This window comes from Bombus fervidus, chromosome 12 (genome assembly GCF_041682495.2).
Source record: "Bombus fervidus isolate BK054 chromosome 12, iyBomFerv1, whole genome shotgun sequence".
Lineage (NCBI taxonomy): Eukaryota > Metazoa > Arthropoda > Insecta > Hymenoptera > Apidae > Bombus > Bombus fervidus.
This window is the reverse complement of record NC_091528.1, coordinates 9,521,130-9,546,926: the sequence shown is the minus strand read 5'-3', so window position 1 is coordinate 9,546,926 and position 25,797 is coordinate 9,521,130. Positions and strand designations below refer to the sequence as shown.

The 25,797-nt window shown below is 33.2% G+C and overlaps 3 protein-coding genes across 10 annotated transcripts; 1 reads left to right on the top strand and 2 right to left on the bottom strand.

Moving 5' to 3' along the window:
* Positions 1-253: 253 nt before the first annotated feature.
* Positions 254-12,382, top strand: Dpp10 (Dipeptidyl peptidase 10). 6 transcript variants are annotated; one of them, XM_072014823.1, is made up of 17 exons: positions 1,845-2,212; positions 2,284-2,449; positions 4,115-4,273; positions 4,862-5,014; positions 5,226-5,353; positions 5,703-5,914; positions 5,993-6,156; positions 6,279-6,382; positions 7,625-7,745; positions 7,831-8,066; positions 8,163-8,464; positions 8,557-8,726; positions 8,808-8,950; positions 9,031-9,225; positions 9,317-9,477; positions 9,580-9,791; positions 9,865-12,382. In XM_072014823.1, exons 2-17 carry the CDS (start codon positions 2,414-2,416, stop codon positions 10,006-10,008), a joined length of 2,640 nt encoding a protein of 879 aa, XP_071870924.1. In that variant the 5' UTR covers positions 1,845-2,212; positions 2,284-2,413; the 3' UTR covers positions 10,009-12,382. The 6 variants fall into 6 exon arrangements, with proteins under 6 accessions (XP_071870926.1, XP_071870928.1, XP_071870924.1 ...); XM_072014825.1 differs by lacking the exons at positions 1,845-2,212; positions 2,284-2,449 and adding an exon at positions 254-388 and having other exon boundaries at positions 4,112-4,273; XM_072014827.1 differs by lacking the exons at positions 1,845-2,212; positions 2,284-2,449 and adding an exon at positions 365-388.
* Positions 11,005-17,744, bottom strand: LOC139993269 (uncharacterized). Its single transcript, XM_072014835.1, has 5 exons — positions 17,487-17,744; positions 16,661-16,816; positions 14,730-14,990; positions 14,196-14,365; positions 11,005-11,738 (listed from the first exon to the last, which is right to left on the bottom strand). Exons 2-5 carry the CDS (start codon positions 16,710-16,712, stop codon positions 11,526-11,528), a joined length of 696 nt encoding a protein of 231 aa, XP_071870936.1. The 5' UTR covers positions 16,713-16,816; positions 17,487-17,744; the 3' UTR covers positions 11,005-11,525.
* LOC139993266 (uncharacterized) lies at positions 17,499-25,759 on the bottom strand. Of its 3 annotated transcripts, none has more exons than XM_072014832.1 (11): positions 25,670-25,759; positions 25,408-25,471; positions 25,147-25,287; positions 24,864-25,009; positions 24,558-24,755; positions 24,121-24,327; positions 23,661-24,032; positions 22,503-22,662; positions 21,754-22,378; positions 20,743-21,667; positions 17,499-17,628 (listed from the first exon to the last, which is right to left on the bottom strand). In XM_072014832.1, exons 2-9 carry the CDS (start codon positions 25,452-25,454, stop codon positions 22,150-22,152), a joined length of 1,500 nt encoding a protein of 499 aa, XP_071870933.1. In that variant the 5' UTR covers positions 25,455-25,471; positions 25,670-25,759; the 3' UTR covers positions 17,499-17,628; positions 20,743-21,667; positions 21,754-22,149. The 3 variants fall into 3 exon arrangements, with proteins under 3 accessions (XP_071870933.1, XP_071870932.1, XP_071870934.1); XM_072014831.1 differs by having other exon boundaries at positions 20,743-21,654; XM_072014833.1 differs by having other exon boundaries at positions 20,743-21,654; positions 22,503-22,656.
* Positions 25,760-25,797: the final 38 nt, after the last annotated feature.

Below are 25,797 nucleotides of genomic sequence, written 5' to 3'. Positions count from 1 at the left end.
AAGAATTCAAATTAACAAATAGTCAATCAGTCATTGCGTAGTTGACAGTAGCTTTGTTTACCCAACGTGTATAGGATACTCATAGTCTAATTTACATACGTGTTTATATGCAACGTGAATCCGAACTTGTTGTTTTAATTTTTAATATTATTCAGTGAACGTGTAATAAATTTAGATAATTTCTGTTTAAATAATTCGCGCTTTTTCATAAATGTTTCTCTTGACTTACACGCAAACGCAGGAGATATTGATCTGTGTCCATGAATATACTGGGTCGCATATAAAAGGTCTGTAACTTACCACTAAACTTATATATATCCACTTGTGGTACTCAAAGAGATACCTTTTTTATGAAGAAAAACCGAAAGATTATTTTACGTATATGGAGGTTAGTAATATGACGCGCTTAATTGTATTTGCCTTTGCTCTTTATACAGAAAGAATTTCATTGTATATTTTCGTCTAATTTGTACGAACGTTTTCTTCATTCACTTTAATAAATTGCTAGTAACTCATTTTACATTTTAATTAATATCTGTTTTAATCATACAAATCTTGTATTATTAATATAATCTCATGAATATTAATAAGAATTTATAATAACTAATATTTGTTAACATAAAGGGAGCTATATATATGTATGTATGTATTCCTGTATGTTTTTTATTTTGAAAATATTTCATTAATTATTATATATTACGTTTGTAATGTACTTAATAAATTTGAATAAAAATTATTTACCACGCTTTAAATGTTCCTTTACATATTCAATAATTCTTGAAAACAATAAATAAGTAAGCAGTGGCTAATTCATAGAATCAAATATAGAAAATCGTATTTATATAAACATGTAACACCAAAAAAAGATTTGTTTTACGAAATAATTTTTAATAATCTACTATAAATTGTAGTAATTTGAAGGTGTTAGAACATTGTAATTTTTTAAACTGCATAATTGTATACTTCATATAAATTTTATTTGTAAATTTTATAATAAAACAGAACCAAATATTAAATCTCATGTTACTTATAAATCACTAATATTTGTAATTAATACGTGTGATATACAGTTTTACTTAAACTATATTAAAATTAAACATTTACTTATACGTACCTATACGTTTATGAGAGCACGGCACAATGCACAACAATATTTCATCATGCAAGTTTGTTCCTAATTCGTTTTTGAAACGTTTCATATTTATGTCATGCACGAAATGGAAATGAAAAGGTTATCTCAAATTAATTGCAAACTAGAAGATTTCGCATTGGTTAAAAATTTATACTTATTATCGTCACTTATAACTATAATTCGAAATTTTTAATAATTTAGTATCTATTATTTTTGAAAATATATCATGTGCCATCACAAAAACTAGTATATTAAAATATTGGAATCAAAATGTTTACTTTTAAATTCACGAATACAGAAATTATTATGACAACATTATAAACCAATATTCACCTTCATACTTTCAAAGTAGATCAAATCAGATCAAGTTATGCCGATAACTTAAATTAACATAATTCCCAAATATAAAATGTGACAAAACAAGCATTGTTAACTTAAGTATATTCAATAGAATTATTTTCATTCTTAAAAATGGCTATATCAAAATACATTGATTTATGTCGCTTTGTTAATATCAAATTTAGATGAAATAAATCCAAGAGATTTTAATTGAGCATTCGTAGAATGCAGTATCTATGATAGAACGGGTAATTATTAATGACAGAAACCCGATGATCTCATTCACGCCAAAAATTAATTTAAAAATAGAGGAATGAAAAAAGAAAAGGACAGAAGCGCGCAGCATCAATAACGCGCAGGCTTCGTTCTTCCAGCATCAACGGGGACAATCTCCATATCAGTAATTCAGTACCGAACATTTTGCACGGTGCAAGGTGGAAGGTGGAAGTCAGCGGGTTGCAACGTGCTGCAGGATTGTTACGCATATACTGTATTTACCTTCGTTCTTCGTTTTCCCTCGTTTCTTCCGTTGTTGTGTTTCTTTTGTTTTACATATATGTCAGTGTGTGCTTCTGTATGTATCACGTTGCCCAAAGGACTACACTACAGCGTTTATCGTAGCTTCGTAGAGGATAAACTTTAACACGATCTTCTGTTGTTTGCCTTCTTAATTCAACAGAAGCATCAGGATATCGATCTCCTTCTCCGATGGCAGATCACGATAACATTTACGACGACGAGGTAATTAAATCGATTTACTTGCGTTTCCTGTGAAATTTTCGGTTTTCCTTTCATCCACTTTGTTTTAAGAGGACGTGGAAATTATGAAGCTCCTTGATGTTGGTAAACTTTGCGTGTAAATGTTTTGCTAGAATGAGATATACTATTATAATTATATGACATAAAAAGTGTTTGAAGGATGGAAGTTTGTCCTCATGTTGGATGGTTTTCTTAAACATTAATCATTTCTTTAAAATGGTAATACTTATATATGAAGCTTTTTGACAGATATACGTTTTTTATATTGCACGTTCTTTCTTCTTTAATGTTAATAAATGTGTCTCCAACATTTAGATAAAAAATTTAGATAGAAGAATACTTTTTATGCCTTACGCGAAGAGATATGTTTTACTAGCGCTATATTGAAAATTAGAGCAAGAATCTATTGATCGTAATTTTGAAATTTTGTTTTTATAAAAACTGTAGCTTAAGTATGTCGGTTTTTTATTATAAATGTATTCGTACTGCTATATTTTTTAATTATACTGTATGCATCTAACATTTTATTTGAAGAAATTATTCCTTTTTGACGACTTCGTATAGAAGTCATATATATAGAGTAAGATGAATATAAATTGCTAACATATTCATTTGTAACAAGAGAGAAATTGTCATGTTTAAGATCTTTAATTATAACAAATTACTGTCAGATATTTATTATATATTATCTACATATTAGTATTAGCTACATATTAGCGTCTCGAGATTAAGTGAGAGTCGTGACGGAAATATATAATAATTGTAATCAAAGAAATTGAATGTTCTATTTCCTTTTAAAAGTTGTATATTGAGAAAAATATCACAATACGTATTAAACAAATAATTTTTTGGAACATAAATGAATAAATTATTATTTTTGGCTACTAGTACTATTTCTATCCAACATTTTCCGAGCCCTTTCATTTGATTTACATCTAAAAATGAATTACTATTTTTACACTGCTATTAGATACCACGATGGATACACAAGTAGGGATTACTGTATGTTTCTTATGAATCATATGATTTTTGTAATAATCGATATATTTTTTACAACTAGATAAAAAAATTTTAATCAAATATGAAATTTTTATTATTTTATCCAATTCTCTTTATTCAACTTTTGTTTTATTATCAATACTATTTTAACTCTCTCTCTCTCTCTCTCTCTCTCCTCTCTCTATGTCTTTTTTGTTTTTTAAAAATATTTTTTCTACATTGTATGTTTAAGAACTTGCTTTCGAAATAAAAATTATTATTTAATGCAATTTAATATCAATTACGTATATTTTTAATAAGCTTGATAATTTTATTAAATATAATTGCTTCATAGCATGACGCTGACAACACAATGAACAATATAATATTAATATATGGTATTCTATAGTTTTGTCTTTATATAAAAATGAGAATTTAAATACAATCACTCTTAAGTTCCAAAATCAATAATTACGTTCCCCATAAGTGTCTGTAAAAAGTTAACATTGACCTACTGATACACATAATCTAAAATTAATTACATTAATCAATTAATTAACTATACAATTACTTTCTTCAGTAGTTACATACATACATATATTATATAGCAATTTATTACTATTGCAAAGATATTTATATATAATTTATATTTTAATAAATTTATTAAATTATACAGTTTGTCATGTATCGCAGAAATTTATTTAATTTGCTTGCTATAAAATCGCTATTTTTTTTTCGTAATTTTCTAAATCGAATAGAACAATGTAATACTTTTATCTTCGATATTTTTTAAAGATTTTTTATTATCTTATATTTTAAATAAATTTGTTAATAAATTTTTCTATGTACATAGTATATTGTACAATTATTTGGCATTGGCGTTAGTGAGTACCTTTGTGATAGGAGCTTGTATCAGCGAATCCAAATCAAAGGAATTGGCGTGGCATTTTGATAGCTCTTCTTGTGATCGTTGCGGTCCTGACTTTAATTGTGACATCGGTTGCCTTATTAACACCGCCAGATGAGGGTCCCAGGGTACGAGGTGCTAGAATAAGACTTTCTGAGGTAAACATTTGTGCTTTTAACACTAATGTTCTGGCTTTAAAATTATTTCTTTATCATCATCTTAAAATTATCAATTTTAATCAAAAAGCATCAATTCCCTGTTAAACATAGAACAAAAGCTATAACTTTTTTATCCTGTATTAATATTATTAATGCGATACTATTAATCATAAGAGTTCTCCAACTTTATTCATTCTTTCTTATTAATGAGTCTCTTTATTGCTCTTTCATATGCTGTTTCTTAATATTCATTCCTTGTTCTACATCCATAATACTACAAATTATTAGATTTTTGACGATGTATAACATTTGATATGAAGATCAAGCAACGATCTGTTTCAAAAAATTCTTCAATTAGTAGACGTAATCGATCGCCATTTATTTCATACTTACTATTATCTCAATCACTATTAGATCAATGATTAAATAAAAAATTTGACTCTTTGGCAAATGTAATTCGATTCGATTTTTTAGCAAATTCAAACGAATACTCTCCTAACTAATACTATTGTATTAATAAAAAGAATGTTATGAAATAATTAATAAGTAGTTAAAAAATTATGTTAATATAAAATAAATATTTTGTAGGTACTCTCTGGAGAATTAACACCTCTCTTCTTCAATGGATCATGGGTAAGCGGGCAGCACATTTGCTATCGAGATGTATGGGGTGGAATTTCGCTATTGCACGTATCCCCAAAAAACATCACTTCCCGCAGTTTAATGTCCAATGAGACCTTTGTAAGTTTAAGTTACTTAAATATTTCAATTAATTTTATGTGTTCTTAATTTGATAAGATAATGTAATATAAAACAAAGTATTAAACTTGACAGGTACGTATATAATTTTTCTATATATAGACGAAGAAAATTGTGTTTGTTAGAAAATATTTGTATATTTACACTTAGGCTTTCTAGCAAAACAGAACATTAAGAGGTATTTTGCATACAGAGGAGACTGAATCCCGCCAAGTTCTCATTGTCACCGGATCGTAATTATTTACTCCTTGCGTACAATGTGAAGAAACTGTTCCGATACTCGTATTTAGCACAATATAAAATTTATGACGTAAATACAGGGTTAGTAAATATGACTTAGATGATAATTTTAATTTAGAATAATCAAGAATCTTGTGAAAATACAATAAAGTTCCAGTTGTATATGTTCTTGTAAATTCTTTAATTATTAAATAAACGTAAATTTTATTCAAACTTAATTTGATATATTATGTAATATACAGTGCTAAAATTTCGACTTTAATATTCTCTTTACTACAAAAATAGAAATTAATTCGTGTCTAAATATCTACACAAATATAAAAATCATTTTGTCAATTGAAAATTACTTCAGGAATTGGGATTTTATTGGAACTTTTAATTAGTAATGTTTATTAATTAACATTAGACATTAGTCACTTTATTGTTACAGAGAAATTATACCATTGACTCCACATCCTGAGAAGGATATCCACCCTTACCTTTTGTTGGCACAATGGACTCCACGCGATCATGGTTTAGTTATGGTTCAGGATTATGATATTTATTATATAACAAGCCCTAAGAGCAATACAGGATATCGTGTTACTGATACAGCAGTTCCTGGTATTTTGTCAAATGGATTGCCTGATTGGCTATATGAAGGTAATTTAATTTATATTTTTTAGGAAAATGTTTGGTAAATCATTTTATATGCATAAATATTTATACATATGTTTGTAGAAGAGATTTTACATCGTGCAGAAGCAATTTGGATGTCATCAGATGGCCATATGATGCTGTATGCCTCCTTCAATGATTCACTTGTTGACGAAATGCATATATCTTGGTTTGGGGAAGGATACAAAGTTTTGTATCCTCATATACGATCTTTGCGTTATCCTAAGGTAATTTTATCTTCATTTATTATTTTGGATTAATTATTATAATTTTGCTTTCCTATGATATCAATTTACTGGAAAGTAAAATATTCTAATACGATTGAAATACTTCATACATGATTGTATAGCCAGGAACACCAAATCCTATGGTACGACTCTATGTAGCAGACTTGGCAGATCCAAAGAACATTCATACGAAGGTAGTGAAACCGCCACCTATCATCGAGCATGTGTGAGTTTACTTACAAAGTTTGGAGTATGGAGTGCTTGAACAAATTCTCTCTTATTAATTTTTCCTCATTAGGTGTAATTATTCGTCTTAACAAAAAAAAAAAAAAAAAAAAAAAAATAGAGAATGAACAAAATTGAAAATGTCTTGAATAGAGATTGCACTTTGTTGTTTTTTACAAGAAACATTTAGATGTTTCTGTGGTGACACTCCCAAGGTACTTCAAAAAAGGAAGCATATTCTTTCGGCAAGATATTTTAAGATATACATGAGGAGTAGTTTCTTGGTTTAAAATGAGTTGGCTTTTAAGAATACTTTTTAGTTTAAAATAAATTTGAGTGGGAAAATCTCTGCTTTATTTCTTAAAGTAAAATTTTTTTGATCTAATATTTGTGTAGCAAATTCCATGATTTCTACGACAAACAAATGTTTTTTGTACCATTTTGTAAAATATTAGTATTGATGCATTTTCTTTTAGTTAAACTAAAAAGCATTAAAAATATTATGCATTTAATATTAAAATAATTTTGATAAACGAGCGTTAACAGAATTTACATCATTTTGTACCAAGACATGATTCATAAAATTTTGTTGAACATGTAAACATTCTTAAATTATTATTTTATTCATATAGTTTTATTCATATATGGATTTTTTACACATTTATCATATAATATTTATATACATATGTAAGTGTTTTTGTGTGTGCCTATTATAATTAATAATTTAAATATTTGGAAAGTTCTTGAAGAATTAATTTTCATAGAGTTAATCTTAGAAATCATCTCATTTTAATCCCACTAATGTGATATATGTAGAAAATATTTTGAGTTTTAGCACATAAATGATTATTTAATTGAGCTTAGCAATTTTAGTTCACAAATTATTTTAGTGTGCATTATAGATATTTTCTTCATTTGCTTTCATTTCTTTTTGCTATCTTGGAAAATATAACATAGCTTCCTTTTTATAACTAAAAGAATATAAATAACAGGGAAATTTAGGTCATTAAAGAAACAATTCATATGTGTTTTATTATCATTAAAATCGTTAAGTTTTACTATTTTGCATAGATATAATCAGCTAATGGTAGTAATATATTAAGTTGCATTCTTATAGATTTAACTGCTATTAAATATCATGCAAATTGCTTTAATCAAACACTCAGTAAATTAAATTAATTGTGAAATATTATTATACACAATATTAGCTATAGATATTATCAATATTTATATTCATTAACAGAGAACATTACTTTACAACGGCTTCTTGGATTTCATCAACGGAAGTGTGCATAACATGGTTGACCCGTGCACAAAATCTTTCTGTTGTGACTATTTGCAAGAGCCCATCGTGGCATTGTCAGGTACACTGCAGTTATTCCAATTATTGTCATTTTATTTATCAAATAATTACCTCATTTATAAATCTACTTTTATCATTTCATGTAGGAAATTCAAAAGATAGCAGCTGAAGGTCGTGGTTGGGTAGATACTCCTCCAGAGGCACCTATTTTTTCAGCAAATGGCAGTAGTTACATTGCTATAAGCCCAATAAAGGATGGTCCAACTGGTTATTTCAAACATATTGTTTGGGTAAATGTTGCCCAAAAATTAGTCGTTCCACTTACTCATGGAAAATTTGAAGTTACACAAATAGTAGCATGGGATCAGCCTAATAATACCATGTAAATAACAAATTCTATTGTTTATTAAACATTGATTGATCATTACTCTAGCCAAACAATATTTTTCTTTGAATCTAATTTACTTCCTTTATATAGATACTTTATAGGTATTCCACCTATGAGACCAGGACAGAGGCATCTTTATTACGTGAGTTCATTGTTACCACATGTGGGTTCGTCTCTACATCCTGCTGTTTGTGTTACTTGTACAGCAACATCAGAAGGAAATCGAAATAAACATAGAACAGCTTCATCTGGTCATCATAGTGCTTGGTCTGACAATAATTACATACATGATCATTATGAAACACAAACAGAAAGTATACAAGATAAATATGTCGGACAGCCAAAGGAAAATGTTACAAAGAAGCAGAAAGCGAAAGCATACATTACGCCAGGTAAGTATATACACTTATATATGCGCTTTTAAAAGAAGAATTAATGATTGACTTATACAATTACAATATTATAATATTTCTTTTATTTTCAGAATTTACCGATCAACCTTGTCAATATCACAATGCTATTTTCCCACCAGTTGGAACTGATTATTTTGTTTTGGAATGTTCTGGGCCTGGTATACCCACTGTTACTTTATATAAAACTAATTTTCCTATGCCACGTCTTATCTATGTCTTACAGAATAATACATTATTACGTGTAAGTTGTAATAATTTTTATACTTTTATACTTGAAGTATAAAATAGTGAAAATACATATAAAATTAAAGATTTGTTTTAGGAACGAGTTGCTAAACTTGCACTCCCACAAATAAAAACATTTCCTGTTCAAATAAGTGGTGGATATAATGCACAAGTAAAATTGCATTTACCACCTGGACTAAGAGAAGATGAAATCACCAGATATCCTTTAATTGTACAAGTGTAAGCATATTCTTCAATATTAAACTCTAACATTATTTTAGGAAGAAAGTATATAAAATCAGAAATATTTTTATTTTTAGGTATGGTGCACCAGGCTCACAGCTAGTAACAGAAACGTTTAAAATTGATTGGAATACTTATTTGGCTAGTAGAAAAAATATGATTGTTGCACAAATTGATGGGAGAGGTAGCGGAGGCCAAGGCTATAAGTTTCTTCACGAAGTGTACTATAGACTCGGCTCTGTAGAAGTTGCTGACCAACTTGAAGTGACTGAGTAAGAAAAACTTTTTCAGAAAAAAACGTTAGATTACCGAATACTAGCATAAGTAAAATTAATATTTTATTAAGTTATTTAAAATTTTTAGGTATTTGCGGGATTCATTGCATTTCGTGGATAAGCAACGAGTGGCTGTTTGGGGTTGGAGTTACGGAGGTTTCGTAGCTGCCCTTGCGCTGGCGCATCCTGGGCAAGATGTTTTTGAATGTGGTATAAGTGTAGCACCTATTGTTTCATGGAAACTTCATGGTACACTACTTGAGTTCAATATTTTTGAATTTTTATTATTTTCTTAAATTTACATTAAATTATTCGTATTAATTAAGAAACTTAATTTTTATATTTAAACAGATTCAGCATATGCTGAAAGATACATGGGTTTACCAGATGTTATAGCAAATTATAAAGGATACGCCGAGTCAGATGTGTATGAGAAAGTGGAAAATTTACGAAATAAAATGTTTTATTTAGTGCATGGCACTGCAGATGATAACGTCCAATTTCAACAATCCATGGCACTTACGCATTACCTTGCAAAAAAAGACATACTTTTCCGACAACAGGTAGATATTTTTAGATGTTAGCAAACGCATAGGACCAATTTATATTATAACAATATTAATTGTTCGTCTCCAGGTGTATCCAGACGTGGGTCATACATTAGCAGGAGTGAAAGGTCACCTCTACTTATCAATGGCTCAATTTTTGGATGATTGTTTCCAGAAACAAGTACCTACTGATACAAAACCTGGTCTCATCAGTGGTGGAGCTTGTCTGTAGTTGTAAATAATGTGATCTAAAAATGATCTACTTGTGAAGGAAGTCTATACACAAAAATTACACCTAAATATCTCCAAATTGTGTTCCGTTTATTGATACCTTTAGGAGAAAAATATTTTCGCATTATTTTGTATATCGACTAAATATTATAAGAAAATGGTGTAAATACATAAAATTATGTTTGTTATATTTTAAATTGGAGATCAAATCTAAATGAATGAAAGTGATAAATTCTAACATTATTAAACATATATTAATACATTACATGTAAATATAATTTTGTTTAAAAAATGTTATAATATTTTTGTTGTGAACTTAAATAGGACTATTTGGTGTTTTCTTTATGTATGTATATCATGTAATTAGATTAATTTAAAATATTAAAAAGTTTCGTTACAAGTTCTCAATTTCATTTTACAATTATTAGTTAAAAACAATTTTTGATTGAAGATTGTGATTACCAGGACTTGTTCTTTAAATAATCGTAGTTGTTTTTTATTTATGAGGTTCATAAAATTTTCACTTTGATTATTTAGTAATATAATGCTTTTATAATACAAGTAATTAGCAATAAATACAAAACTTATATTAAATATTAGCATGAGCAAAAAGAATGAAATATGAGCCAAAGGTAAGTGAAAAGAAGAAAATACAAAGGCATACATTATTCATTGTAACTAAACTTTGATTAATTTTACGAGTACTAACGACTTTTATTCATTTAGATATTGATTATTCTTCTGCTATGGCGAAATCTAAAAATATAAAGATTATTTTAAACATCGCATAATTTTATCAAAGGTATGCATATGTCATTCGCTGTAATTGCGAAACAAACATTATCGGAACGAGGTAAAAAGGCAATTACTTCTCTTCATCGAGTTGAACCATATGAAATTGTCAGGAACGATGAAAATTCATGAACCGTCAAGCACTCGATGTAAGGGTAACTTTTTCCTTCTTTCATTTAGATTCTTGTAGTTAATAACACGCGTGTACAAGAAATGCGAAACAACGCGTTTATTCCTCAATGTATATTTCTTAAATTTCCTATATCATAAGAAATGAACGTTTCACTCAAAGTTCATGTGATTTCTCTTACATACATAGATCTATCTTAACACGATCTATTCACTACAATAATAATCAACGTAACACTTTGTAAACAGTATTAATTAACTTCGAGGAACAATAAAGAAATTTTATAAAAATAACATTCAATTAATTGTTCTAAATAAGATATAAAAGTTAACGAAAATGGATCTTATGGCGTGATAACAATACGTACTTACATACTAATTTTACCTGAATGTAATGAGCAATTGAAAACGTTACTAACAATAAGATTAAAGTGTAATTGTGCGTCAAACTGTATTGTGCGCAAACTTTGCGCACGTGTTTCTTTAAACAGCGATATAAATAGGGAGAGATGTTTAGACGAGTAATTTTCATTTCTATCTCGTACAATAGATTTCTCGATGGATTTTCTAAATTATCGAGGGGGCGTTATCGGTTGGTCAGTAGTCGGAAATGGATTTGACAATCTTCTTGTTCGAACACCTGCCAAGATGTAGCAGCATGTGGTTTTTAAGATTAGTTGGTTTACTGAAACCACGGCTACAAATATGGCACCTGAATGGCCATAGCCCATTATGCACGTACATATGACTCTTAAGATCTCCCGGTGTTGGGAACGACTTGGAGCATTGTGAACACTTGTGTGGCTTCTCCTGAAACATAAACGTAAGAGCACCCTTCACTGCGAATTTATACTACGAATAAATTGAAACAAATCACTGTTTTGCGAAACAATGTAATTTCAATTTGTAAAACTTTTAGTTCTCGTTCATAAGATAATATTGTTTTTAAGTTTTACAGTAAATTCAAAACGACATTACTTGTTGCGCTATGTACCGTTACTCGTCTTTTTCAAGCGTTTGCTGGTTAATATTTATATTTAAGTTTTCTTCAAGGAAAATATTGTGAAATATGTACACTTCGATTATGAGCATCTTCGATGAGGAATATCTTAAAGAAAGTTCGATAAATATTATTGTAACCCGCGTATTTCTTTTTCTCTTCATTGAATACTAGCACAAAAAATAGAACATTTCTTCTATAGTACAAACTACTACCTAAATAAAGATAAGATTCTAAACTTATTTTTATTTCACCAACTCGCAAAAATATATAAAAATCTATGAAATGTTATACCGATTTACGATGAAATGATATATTATAATAGATAGAAAGAAATATAAAAGAACGGCATTGATTGCGAAGAAATTTATACAGAAATAAATGCTGTTCTTTATTGTATAAATTGGAGTTAAAACTGTTAACTTTGAACGAATAAAGGAACTCACAACACGAACTGCATTTGATTAAAAATCCAATTAATTTTTACCAACACGATAAATATTTAAAAGAATTAATGGGACTTGTCGCGGTCGCTAATCGAACACTTCTATCATTTTCTTTCCTAAATAAGTATACTAACATTTAAAATCTCTTATTTCTCATTATTTCTTATATTATGGTCTTATATTTTTTTATATTTTTATACTGTAATACAAGAATCGATACAACCACGAGATAGATTGTTAAATTTGCGAAGAAATCCTTCCATTAAAAATAAGAAAAAGGATAGAAGCTCCAAGCGTTGAAATACAAGAAAAGCGATCCGCAGATCATACTTTTCCTACGTTTATCGCAACGTCATAAGGGACAAACGAGGCTGAAAGGCATCTACGGGATCACATGCTCGACAGCAGCAACTATATTTTTGCGGAATATCCTATATATTCTAATAAACGGAATTCTAAAAGATGGAAATCAGCAAACTGATTTTTCGCCATACGCAAAACTATCATCGAATGTGAAAGACAAAGTCCAAAGACACGCGTCGTTTTGTTATCCCGGTACGATCGACTTGCCGAACGACAATAAAAGAACGCGTGGTCTCGCGAAAACACGATGAAAAGGTGGCAAGGGTAAGTGGGATGAGCGGCGGAGCACGTGAAAGAGGAAGGGAATGGAAGTCAGTAGAAACGAAGGAGAAAGATGGCAGGGGAGATAGTACACCGGCGAAGGTAGACGAGAGATAGAGGCGGAAAGCGATGTTAACATAAGATCGAAGAGAGAACCAGAAGAGTCTGCCTCCGGGTATATTCTCCGTCTCCCTAATTGGATTGCATTCCAAGCAGTAGCGAGTAATGGACCAATTACAGTAGCTGATGGCAAGAGCAACCTATATGGCTCCCGAGATATCATTACTTCGCTGGATTAGAGAAACTCATACGGGGGTTTCCGCTCTGATAAATAAAAACTCCGACCGATCTTTTACCACTCGCGCCTCGCGTTACCGCTTCGCGTACCGGTTTCCTTGCGTTTTCCCGATCACAACCAGCTTTACACCGACTGGGATAACTACGGCTAAAATGAAGATAAACTCCCTGAAGGGACTCGATCTGCACCGATTCTCAAAGGGATCCATCTACCTTTTCTTCTTCTCTTTCATATACTTTAACTTAATCGTGTTTTCAAATATGTTTTTTTTTCTTTTTAGATATTTGTCACTTTGTGATAGTATCGCTCGTAAATATCCGGACGCTTTAAGTAACCAGTTACCTAGCCGATTTAGTAAGTAACAACGCGCTAATGACAAATCGATGAATTTTGGATTATAGCTTCCGCGATGATCGAGGGTGTCAGGCTTTTGGGTCTTCAGCATCGATCGTGTTACGCACTTTTGCGTAAACGTTACAGCTGCATCCTGAAAAAGTGAGTTACAACGTTGACGAAACATTGGCGCGTAAATGCAACACGTAACAAGATCGATCCTGACGAGTCAAAAGGATAGATTAATGATTTATCGTTCTCTTACGCGTTGTGCCGATTATCGTTGAAACTCCGGATGAGGAACTCTTCGAACAATATCATCGGTAAAATAGACGTTGTAATTTCATTAAAGAATGAAATGTTGTTTTGCAAGGTATTTTCTATAATCATGTGATATCATGGATAAAAATTAAAGATCACATTTTATATCCAACTACGATGCTACACGTTGCTAAGTTTTGACGAGTACTGCGAGTAACTAGCGAAAGAGTATCGTACCGATAGGATATGCTAGCAATATAAGAATATTTATCTTTTTCAGTGAGAGCAGCTTGTTGGAAACTTACCTTGATGTGAGTCATACGATGATAGTAGAGGTTGGAAGAGGCCGTAAACTTCTTACCGCAAACGAGACACTGATGAGGTTTTTCACCACTGTGGATTCGCTTGTGCGTATTCAACGAGCTCGACGTTGAGAAACCCTTGTTGCACACCATACAAACATGCGGTTTCTCTCCTTCAATTTAACAACAAAATCAAATTACTTGGCCGATGTTCAACCGTCGAAAGGCTTACGTTTTTAGACACCATCGTCTGTTAGCCCTTTCGATCGAGTTATGTTAAAATATTCTTTCTCGTATAGAAATAAAAATTTCCCCACTGTCATTAGAAATTGTAATCGTAAATTATGCGACTACTACTGGTCTTTAAATTTACTGCACAGTTATCGTTAATTATTCAACAAATTCTTCTCCTCGTTCTAAATCTCATTGCCTCGCGTTATTTGTTCTTCGTGCAAATGGTACAACGTTCGTATAGCGTTAACATCGAGTAAAATTAGAATTATTTGCTTGAAAGGCACTGATCGATATTTCACTCACCTGTATGCGTTCTCATATGACGTTTTAAAAGGGAAGGTCGGTCAAAGGATTTCCCGCAGACTTCGCACGGCAACAGAACCCTTTCTCCTCTCTTAATCGTCGTTAAAATACTGCAATCTAAATGATCCCCTGTCAAGGATAACGTCGATGACGAGGATTCTTCGGACGTAGATTCGTATTCGTCTACCTCGTAGTACGGATGTGAAATTGTCGATGACGAATGATGAGAAAGCAACGCCATGGATAAGTCTAATGGGGATTCTTAAACGCAACATCTGGTTACTAAGCGCTATCTTTGAGATCTTATTAGACGAGGGACTTAAAAGAAAAGAGACGTAGACAAAAAATCTTCGATTCGAGAAAATTACAGGCAAAGTTAAACTCTAACAGAGAAAGTTATTAAACTTTTCATTTGTCAACATTCTTTCTCGCTTTCAAGCGCTAAAACGCATTCCACTACGTATTCACAAAGGTTTGGAAATTTATAAGAAAATCCGCTAGATAAATACAAATTTTATATCTCGTTCTCTGTACTCGCGTCACTTTTGCAAAAACAAGTAAATCCGCTACTTTTCCATCAAGTCCCTCGTGTATTTATAGGTGCAAAAGATTCCTACTGATTGCAAGAAACATGGTGCATCCGTGTAACTATGTATCATCTTAAACAATAACGTTGTAAAGAGCCTAACTAAAACAGCGTTTCTTTTCTTTCGTGTACCATTCTTTCAATTCCTAAAATCGCTATCCCGAACGAATATCTTTAAAAAGTGGTATTTACGCTAAAATAAACATTTGAAGATATTTTTACCCCATATTTGGGATTCGATACTTGGAAGTTTTAATCGTTACGCGAATATTCCGTCGATTTATACCGCTTCCTTTCTTCTCGCCTACGTAACATAACATACAAGCCGCGTCAATTTTTGCACGCGTCTGCGTACCATGATACGTCATAACGTTCTAATTCCATCGAAATACAACGTTTTCTTCTCCTCTTTGGAGATACTTGCGCAACATCGAGCGTGCTTCTACTCTTCACGCGAAACTTCGCCCTGTCTTCGGCCTTGGCGCAATTGTACCTTATCCGATATAATAATATCCATTTTCTCGGTTTCTTTCAAGGCCAAGGATCTCCTAGCAAATATCCGCGACTGCAACCATCCCTCTCATGGTCACCCGTTTATCCGGCGGTTCTCCTCTTCGGTCGGCGAGCCCTCCTGTTCGGAATTGAAGGTTCGCTGGCATTGTACTGTCCTTTATATCCCCCGGTAAGCGCGGGGGTCTGCGCATTTGAATCATGAGCGAACGAACGAGCACCTTGTGATCCAGCCGACAAAAATACCGGCGCATATTTGCATTTCAGATTTGTTAGCCGACTTTCTTTACCTTCTTTTTCGATTGACCCGCGATTGCGCCGATTAACGCGATTGCACCCGCTCAAGATTTCCATCGTCAAACAGAGCCCCACAGCTCTGCCTCTTTCGCTCACTGGTCTTTCAGAGCGATTCTTCTTCAACGCATCAACTTACGTATAATAAGAATTCGCGTGTATCGCGTTCCGATAAATCCTACAAAGGGACAAGGAGAATGGTCCATAGCGTCTATGAAACGTTCTCGAGCAAAGTTTCAGAGTTCCTATCTTTTCTTTTTTTTTTTTTTTGTAGATTTTTATAAGCTTTCTTAGTTGTCTTTGTTAAGTGACTTTGTTAAGTTTCGTAAGCTTCGCGTGCTTTTGATCTTTCACAAAGGTATTATACAGTTTTGGTTTCGTTTTGCTTTAGTTACATTACGTATATCGGAGTATAGGAGAGATGGAAGATGATTTGAAATGCGTTTGAGAAACGTATAAACAATGTAAATTGACGTATTTGAGAGGTTGCCCGTTTACGATTCTCTGTATTATTTGAAGCTAAAAGTCTTTAGAGACTCACCATCTAAAATGGAGTCAATGGTGCATCTGTACAGAGCAGACCTCGAACACATGTCGTGCGATATAAAGACGAAATCTTGTTCTGCCGTAGGAAGAAACCAAGCCACTAATTCTGTATCCGGTTGGACATCTTTTATTACTTCAAAGATTGGATCCCCTGAATTGCATAAACGAACAGAAAGGATAAAACGAACGTTAATAATTCGCATTGATGGAAAATGAAAAGGTAGTTAATTAATAAAGGAGTGTTAATTGGATTTATCGAATTAAACGTATTATCCACTAAATTATGATAACGACAAGATATATTAAACTTTCTACGTATAACTGTACGCGATGTGATTATTTATATTAGCAAAAATTGCAATTTAATTCCTCGAGTTCTGACGTACGGATAATTATTCGCGGATAATTTAGTTACTTATGCACATACAGAATCGTACAGATAGATCGATGTAACTAGTCTAGATTACATAATGTGTCACATGTGAGTAACACTGATCTCAAATTTAGATATTCAAAGTAGAGTTAGTTTATTCAGATGATGAGAAAACGAGAAGCAAGAAAGGAAAATCAGGTGATGAAAATATCGAACGTTATTCGTTACTGTGTGTCGCAGGATAGTTCACTAAGCAGATATTTATAAATTGAAATACAGGAAACATAATATTAATTTTGAGTGGCAGAAAACTTAGCGACATTAATAATTTGCATGGAGAATTTATCACGACTGACGTGCACGTACGCTATCATTTGCTGCATCATGTTGATTCTCATGATTTACTTAATCTTTTTTTCTTCTTCTTTCGACGCATACATTAACTTACCTTTCACTTTGGTACCGATTAAGTTTACTTGTTCGTCGTAAGACTGAACTATACGGAGGAATCTTATCCAATTGCACTGGCGCTTGTTAAGACTGTAATTCGAAAAGAAGACTTCATCGTAGCAGCCGTATTCGCGTCTGATCTGAAACAAATCGCAGTTATGAGAAACTTGAGTTTAAAAAAAACCGCATGGGTTGCATTAACTGTAATTGCTATCTGTAACACGTACTTAGCACAGCGTGATCTTCTTACGTTTAAAAACAAAAAAAAAAAAAATCGAGTTAAGGTAACGAGTTTCTCCTTTTTAATTTAAGTAGTTTTTCTTGATAGAGAGAAAATCATTTTTCGGTATGAAGAGGAATGAATTAACAAATGGAAAATATTCGATTAACCGATATACTGCTCTTGAAAAAGCAATTTGTAATTATTTGCAATTAGTAATTTGAAATGAAATGTGTTTAAATTTAATAAAAAATAAAAATAAAAATTGTAGAAATTATAAAAAGATTATGTCTCGTAATTGGAAATGTTAATTTCCTTGTTTAAAAACGTATATTCAGATTTATACCTTAATAACTTGTAGAAATATTTATTATTAAGTAAACATAATGCAAATTAATTTCACGTCTGAGTAAATAATAACGATCAGGTGAGTTTCAGGTTCCACGATATTACTATACCTGTAATATTTCGTAATATTAGCCAGTTGGATGGATAAAAGTTAATATCTATTTAACATTATTCATATTTATTAATACTCGATTATGTATTTTGATATTTATCGTTGCTGCTTATAGTTAGTCTCTTCGTTTTCTATTATTTAAAATCGATTAGGACGTCGCACTATCATTAAGCTACAGAAATTCTACCAATAGACCATATTAAAACGACTGAGAAAATTGTATATAAATGTTGATTGAGCAATTAAAAAACACTATAATGTTATTTTAACTACTATGTTTATATTTTCAATACCGGATGCAAATTAGTTATTCTGATGTCTTGTAATTTAAATATAATCGAACACCGATGTAACATATTCGCATTACGTATAAAAAATGCTAATTCTAAGACGTTTCAGACTTACATGCTCGAACTCTTTAAACCGATTTAGTTCCTTTCGTTTATAATCCTATTTAAATGGAAATTTGAATTCGTAGCTTAATTTATTCGACGAAGAAAGGAGTTCCAAATTTGAAATTACGATCTGTACTGTTTCTCGTGTTTCTCCGAACGAATTAATTTTGAAATTCATACGAGGGTGCAATTCGAGCAATCCTTATCTTAGATATCTAATAACCAGAAGGCAAGTCCGTGATTAAGAAAATTATAAAGTGAAATCGAATTAAAATGACGATACGATGGCTAATACTCGATAGACTAACTTATACTTAAAACTTTTTGTATTTCTTCTACACTATATTTACGAAATATATTTGAGTTTCTATAAGACATACTTATGCTTGACGAAACCAGAATCTGTTCGTTATTAAATGTTATAGCGCAAGCTTTTAGTTCCACTTCGATCTCATAAGCGAAAGATCTCGGATGGCGATCTCTTTACACAATAAGACGTAGAAAGAAGCGGTCGTTTAGAATTATTATTCACATACCTCTAGCTATTATACCCTATTATCTTACGTTCAGACTCTTCCATAAGTTTAACGCACGAAAACGTTTTTGCGACCATTCTAACTCGATACCTATATAACATCGGAACCATTTCCAACTGTAAACTGTGTTCCATCGATATTCAAACCAATTTACGATGCTGAAGAAGTACTCAAACTTTTAACCAAGCTTTTGACTTGCACGCGAAAACCAGCATTACCTCGCCCCTTACAGTCCGAGTCACACCCGACATTTTATCTCGGCTGATTTACATTCGATATCACGTTTCATCATTTATCCGTCGATATATTTCTATCATCAATTTGCGGAATGTGAATACATATATAATATAGCTGTATTATAATTTCTATAGCGTTTAAATATAATTCAAAGTGTTGAAATATAATCCTTGTTGTTTAAATTGTACGCCGAATTACAATTAAAGGATTACTTTCACAGCTTCTCTCCCGATAAAAGTCAACTAATTCTATTTCTTATCTTCTATTCTATTCTATTCTTTAATTCTATTAAAACGCTTGCATATTGTTGATAATTACAAAGAGAAAGGTTTGAGAGCTTAAACAAAAGTGTGTCTCTTACAAAGAGTAAGGTTTTGCCGTCGACGGAAAGAAACGAGCTCGATACAGGACCGAAATAGATTAACGGCTAAGATCAATCGCAAGAATCCGAGCAACGAAAGTTGGAAGAATCTTACGACGAAACACGTTACTTACGTCGTTGTCATCGAGAAGGGAGTAAAGGTCGATCTTGTCGAATCGAATGGAGCCCTGAAAGGGGTAGATCAACGTCCCTGCCGGAATAAGCACGTTCGACCATACGGATATCCTGACGTCCGTGACTAAACCGCCTGAATCATTCTTGAAGAGGCCCTTGTAGTTCGATCGATCATTCGCTAGTGCCAAGGAAAATTCTTTGGGTATCAGAACGCAGGTTTCCATAACAAAGGGCCCGCAAAGGGTGGCTTGGGGAAAATCACAGCTACCGTTGTCTCCACTGTTGTAAACACTTTTTCCCACACAGCGACAAGATCCTCGATTCTTTCTTTTTTATCGAACGTTTGTTACCAGACGATCGTGCAAAATGAGCAAACGTCGATGCCCTTTTTCTTTTAACAGTCTCTGCCAGAAACGTAGTTTTCGGCAAGAGAAATGGTAACTCGAGATCGATCGAAGAGGGTGGCAAAAGCAACGTTCTGAATTCGAGGGGAACGATGTTAATTATTTTCGTCAAAAGCCACCACAACGTTGAAACGCACTCGAATCGTTTTTTTTTTTTAAATACAAGTACAGAGAGACACTGTGTGTGGAGCGCACTCGAAACTGTCCCGTGTTCCCCGGTCGTACGTCGTTTTCGTGTCCGCTCCCGACTTAGATCTAAATGAGGAACACGATCGATCGATATACCCTGCGGGCGGGGGGATCGAGCAATTTCAAAAATTGGAGCAAATCGAGCAAGTGCGGCGTGCGACGATCGCAAAGTGAAATTTCAGTTGCGAGCGTGAGGGTCGTTCGTCCTCCAAGGTGCAAGGGCCTCGGCTGACTGGATAGGATTAACCGACTGATCTTGACCTTGCGACGGGTTACCAGCATTTGCTACCGAATGGGTAGCCCTTCCCCTTCCTTACCTCTTTTCCCACTCACATGGCCACAGTACATGGCCCGCTGCAGACTTTTTCAGTGGCGTAGCCCTCTGCTAGTATCCTTTGACGCCGTACTTCGCCCTCTCTTGCCGATCTCCTCCTGACCGTTCGACGATTGCCACCTCTTCTTTCATTTTTCTTCGACTTCTTCGTTCGACTATTTACCTCCAACGACTTCACTGTCTTCGTATCTCGCGTAATGCTGTTCTCTGTTCGCGTTTCACATAAGGAAGAAGTATACGACGAAGACTCGTTAGAGATAAGAGTAGCCAAACGGTATACACGCCAATGGATCTCTTTGCCCCACTATGTTCATCCTGTGGCGAGTGCACTTGGTGTATAGAACGAGTATCGGCTGCTTCACCATTACAAGGAAGCCGGCTCGTCGTCCTCGTCGTCGTCATCGTCGTCTTCTTCACCCTTCTACCGTCGCTGCAGCACCGTAAAGAGAGAACCCACGTGGGCGATTGGGCACCTGTCGCTCCCTGTGCCCTTTCCTTCTCCTTCGCGCGTTCTGCTCGCTCGTGTCCATCCTCTTCTAGTTCCCTACCATCTTCCCGCTTCCACGCCCTACCATATCCTTTTATCCGCCGCTCTCCTGCTCCTCGCCATTTCTTCCACCTAACAGCCTTCTGGACTCTCTTATTTCTTTCTTTCGTCGCGTTTCCTCAGGCCTGCACCTTGGCGATCTTCTGCCAACCAGCCGAGGCTGCCTCCCTGATTCCACGCCGTTCCCTCTCGCTTCAACCAGCTTCTTCCTCTACCTCCTGTGTCCAACTTCTTTCCTTCTTCCTCGTTCATCCTCTTCTTCCACTTTGCCTCGTCGTCGCTCGCCGCCACTCTGATCTCTTTCTCTCGCCCTTCTTCTCGTTCGCCGCCGTTCGCTCTACCCGTCACCTGAAAACCTCTCCTTTTATTCGTTCGTTACAACCGAACGTTGGAACACCGAGGAATATAGTTACGAAATCGATCGGGGACCGATCCCTACGCTTTTACCTCGCGATTACTCGCTCCTTTCGCTGATTAGAAGTTCGTCTTCTTACGTGTTCGATCGTACAGAAGAGTTGACGAGTTTCCAAGGTTTCCAGTTCCTTGGTTTTTATTTTGGAATCGATCCACGTAATGGTAAACGAGAATGTTCGTTTCAGGCGATATTTAGAAGATGTACTCGAAGAAATGGTAGACTGGAATTTTCGTAAACGTAGTAGTGTCCTGTGGGATAATTTTATATCGTATCCTATATTCATACTGTTATTATACTATACTGTATCAACGTGTACCGATCGTAAATTACCAACATTTGTATTAAATATGATTATAATAATTTGTATTAATTGTACAATAAACATTTTATATTAAGCATCTTAAAAAAGCGATGGTTTATTATGTAGCTTAATCATTGATTGCCGCTTGATGTTTGGGAGTTTCTTGATCTTCGGTAGTCGTTTGGTCTTCAGTAGCTTCATCTTCAATAGTCGCTTCGTCGTCGGTAGTTATTTGATCGTCAGTGATCGCTTGATCTTCGGTAGTCATTTCGTCCGTCAGTGGTTCATATTGTGTGCCTCTTGGACTTCTGGGTATATTTCTCAAGTCAAATATGTGTTTCGCAGTTTCTCGAATTCTAATTGCAGGATATATTTGTTCATTTAAGTTTTTAATCATCAAATTATGGCTTGAAAAATATAAGACAATTGTACATTAAGAAAAATAATACATTGGATAGTGAAAGTAATTACTGCACATACGTTATGTAATAATAAGATCCTACGATTATAGCTGCGACTAAAATCAGAAAAAGAACCAATACGAAAACACCGACGTAATCTTCATTTGGCAGCCAACCAAAAAAGAAACGCGTTGCCTGATCTTCCATCAAATGCGTACGCCAATTTGGAGGTCCTAAAACTTAGAAATGAACTTTAAAATAAGCGAATTCAGCTAACATAAAGTAAATATCGTGAAATCAAAATATCCTTATTCAAAAAACTATATCAAATTTAAAACTGGGTCCGCTATTACATCTACTACAAAGGTAGTTCGCTGTATTATCATAAGTGGATAAATTTTATAGAAATATTGTATTTTGATAAAACATTCAGATAGAAAAACTTTAAAGACTATGAAAAATATTGAACGCGAGTAAACAACCGTGTGAAATTCACTTAGGGAAAATTTTCAAATAATAACATCCCTAGAAGATGTTGAATGTAATGTTACCTACACTGTTACCGGTTTTTCCGGTTCCCACAAGTTTCTACCAAGACTCGTTCAGTAAACTGTGCATATATCAAAAAAGTAGATGATTTTACATAAAATAATGTTTTCTATTCTATATTCTATTCTAAATTCATTTGGAATTTTCTATGTTCTTCACATTTTGTATTTGTTACAGATGTTAATTACAGATGAACATCGAACCTTAATTATTTTTCTGTATCGTTACAGTAGAAGATCTATCTTACATTTGTCAAGATTTATATCGGAAGAGTTTATCATGTCTGAGGTAATTGATGGTAATTATCTTATCATGGGAACAGGGAATTTTTATTATAGTACGATTTATTAGTCACTTACTACTGTCCGAATACCCTCTCATTAAAGTGTTATTCTTTTAGTAAAGAATGTTTCTTTGGAGATAGTGTATCAGTGATGCACATTATATTCTCATTATAATAATATTCTCTGATGAAAGATCAAAGTACAACGTAAATTATGTTACATACATATACCTATTACTAATTAAGTATACAAGTTATGCAAAGTATAAGTGCTAACTTTATATTTTTTATGCAAAATATTCAGAGATATTTGCAGCACAGCTTATCATTGATACTAGTAGAATGATTTAGACGTAGGAGAATAAAAATACGATAAATATAGGTAAGATTAAAAATAACAATTACCTCTGATATATATCATATTTGTTATCCATACAAAATTTAAGTCATTTTGCTTCACGACACATTGCCACATCCCGTTATGCGTTTTATTAACTTTTGTAATGTGTTCAACATCGGCTGCCATTGGAAGCGTGATGCCATAATTCTTCCACGTTTTATTGCGTACTAACCAAGACACTTCCAGTTCCGAATAAATGTGTCCTAGGATTGCACAGTGGCATTGTATGGTTGTATCTAGAGTTTCTCTTATTTGCATAGTTTCCTCTGCTGGAATTACTGCCAAGGTGACCACTTTGATAATCGAATACGTTCCATCGATTCGACGTAGTGTCATCGCATAAACGCCAGAATCATTTAGAATCGCTTCCATTATCTCTAAATAAATAATTGTTAACTATCTCTGAACGAGAGATTCTCGGTGACAGCGTGATTTTAATAAAAACCATGAGAAATTATATTTTACCAATATTGTAATCTTTTAACTCCAATCTTTCGGGCTCTATCTCCACAAAGACACCATTTAAGGACCATTGTAATTCGGAACGAGGAGATTCCTTAGTAATTAATTGCACGATATCCGAGTCGGATTTAATTGTGATAGAATGATGTTCTTTGGCAGTAAGGGCCGTGTGGTTCATTCTAATTCTTCGATTTATCAATTTTATCGTATCTGCAAGCAAAATAGTTTACGTATCGTTTTTACAGAGATGATATCAAGTTTCATTTTGATATTTTTATATCTAATCTTAATACGATTGTTAGACTGAAGATATTCATACATTTATGGTAATTGAAGAAAGTAGAAGGACAATTTATTTTCAGCTGGTTCCAATAAATGACAATATGTATACCGTGTGGAAATCCATAGTCCTCGAATGGAATTAGAATTTTTAAAGTTACCTTCGGTTATGTCGCCACAAAGAATTTCGTTGCAACGTCCAGTCATTATACTCGGTCCTACACACGGTTCTCCTCTGATGTTAGGTGTTGGCGAGTCGCAACGTCGTTTTCGAATTCCTGTACCACCATTGCAGCTCACGCTGCATGCCCATGGTCCCCATTCTGACCAACCTCCATCAACCGATGGTCCTTCTATATCTTTCAAGGAAGAAATTTCATTTTATCAATAATGTTTTAAAAAAACTAAATCTCTTCCTAAATCTTCCTAAATATTTAATAACAGAATACAAGCACATGTGTCTCTACCCGTTGGAACGCAATTGACAGACCAAGTAACCCAGCTGTTGGCATCGACGCCGACGGAAAAGAAGTAGAATATGAGAGGACTGGTATGCTGATAATGAAACACATTTGTGGCGTTGGAGTAGATGTTTATCGTATTTGCAGACCATCTGCGAATTTTAAAAAGTAAATATCACTCAACAAAACTTCCTGAATCGTTGATCCTACTGCGGATCGTAAAGATATTTATCTTTAGTGTATAATATCGAATTATATTTGCCAAGTAAGAGTTTATACCATTTTTTACCTTATTGTAATATTAGTCCATGAATTCGTTGTGAATAAAGGTACAGGCGATTTTTGTTTGTGGAAAATCGTCACTGTAGGGTACGTAGTTTTTGCGAATAATATCCAACGATCTGGGTCATTAAGCTTGAGCATAAAATATCTGTTAAAATAGTATGTATCAGTAAATTACGTTTACTGGAAGCTCTAGTGTTTATTAAAATGAGTATATCACAAGAATTTAACGTCGTTGAGTAACGATAGATCTTTGCGTGTAACTTACAGAAAGTCGTGAGTACAATTTTGGGATAGCAATGCAGCCTGCTGCATGAAAACTGAATATTCATCTGCAAGAGATGTTCGGGTTTTTAAGAATTTTTGTGGAAAGAATTAAAAAAAAAAAGAAGAATTTATAATATGTAAGATTGCCAATATAACAATAATTTGATTAATATATTACAGTATTATATATATTACGGAAATTATATATGCGAAATTTAGAGATTGAGAAACTGAAAACAGGTGAGAAAATTTATTACATTTACCCTGGAGTCTCGGGCATCAGGTAGAAAGGAAAATGAACTGCACCTTCCCCTCGAAGATGAAGAGTCACTTGTTGAGGAAGCAATATTTCTTTGTCAATCCATGTTGATAACGATAGGATTCTGGTGTA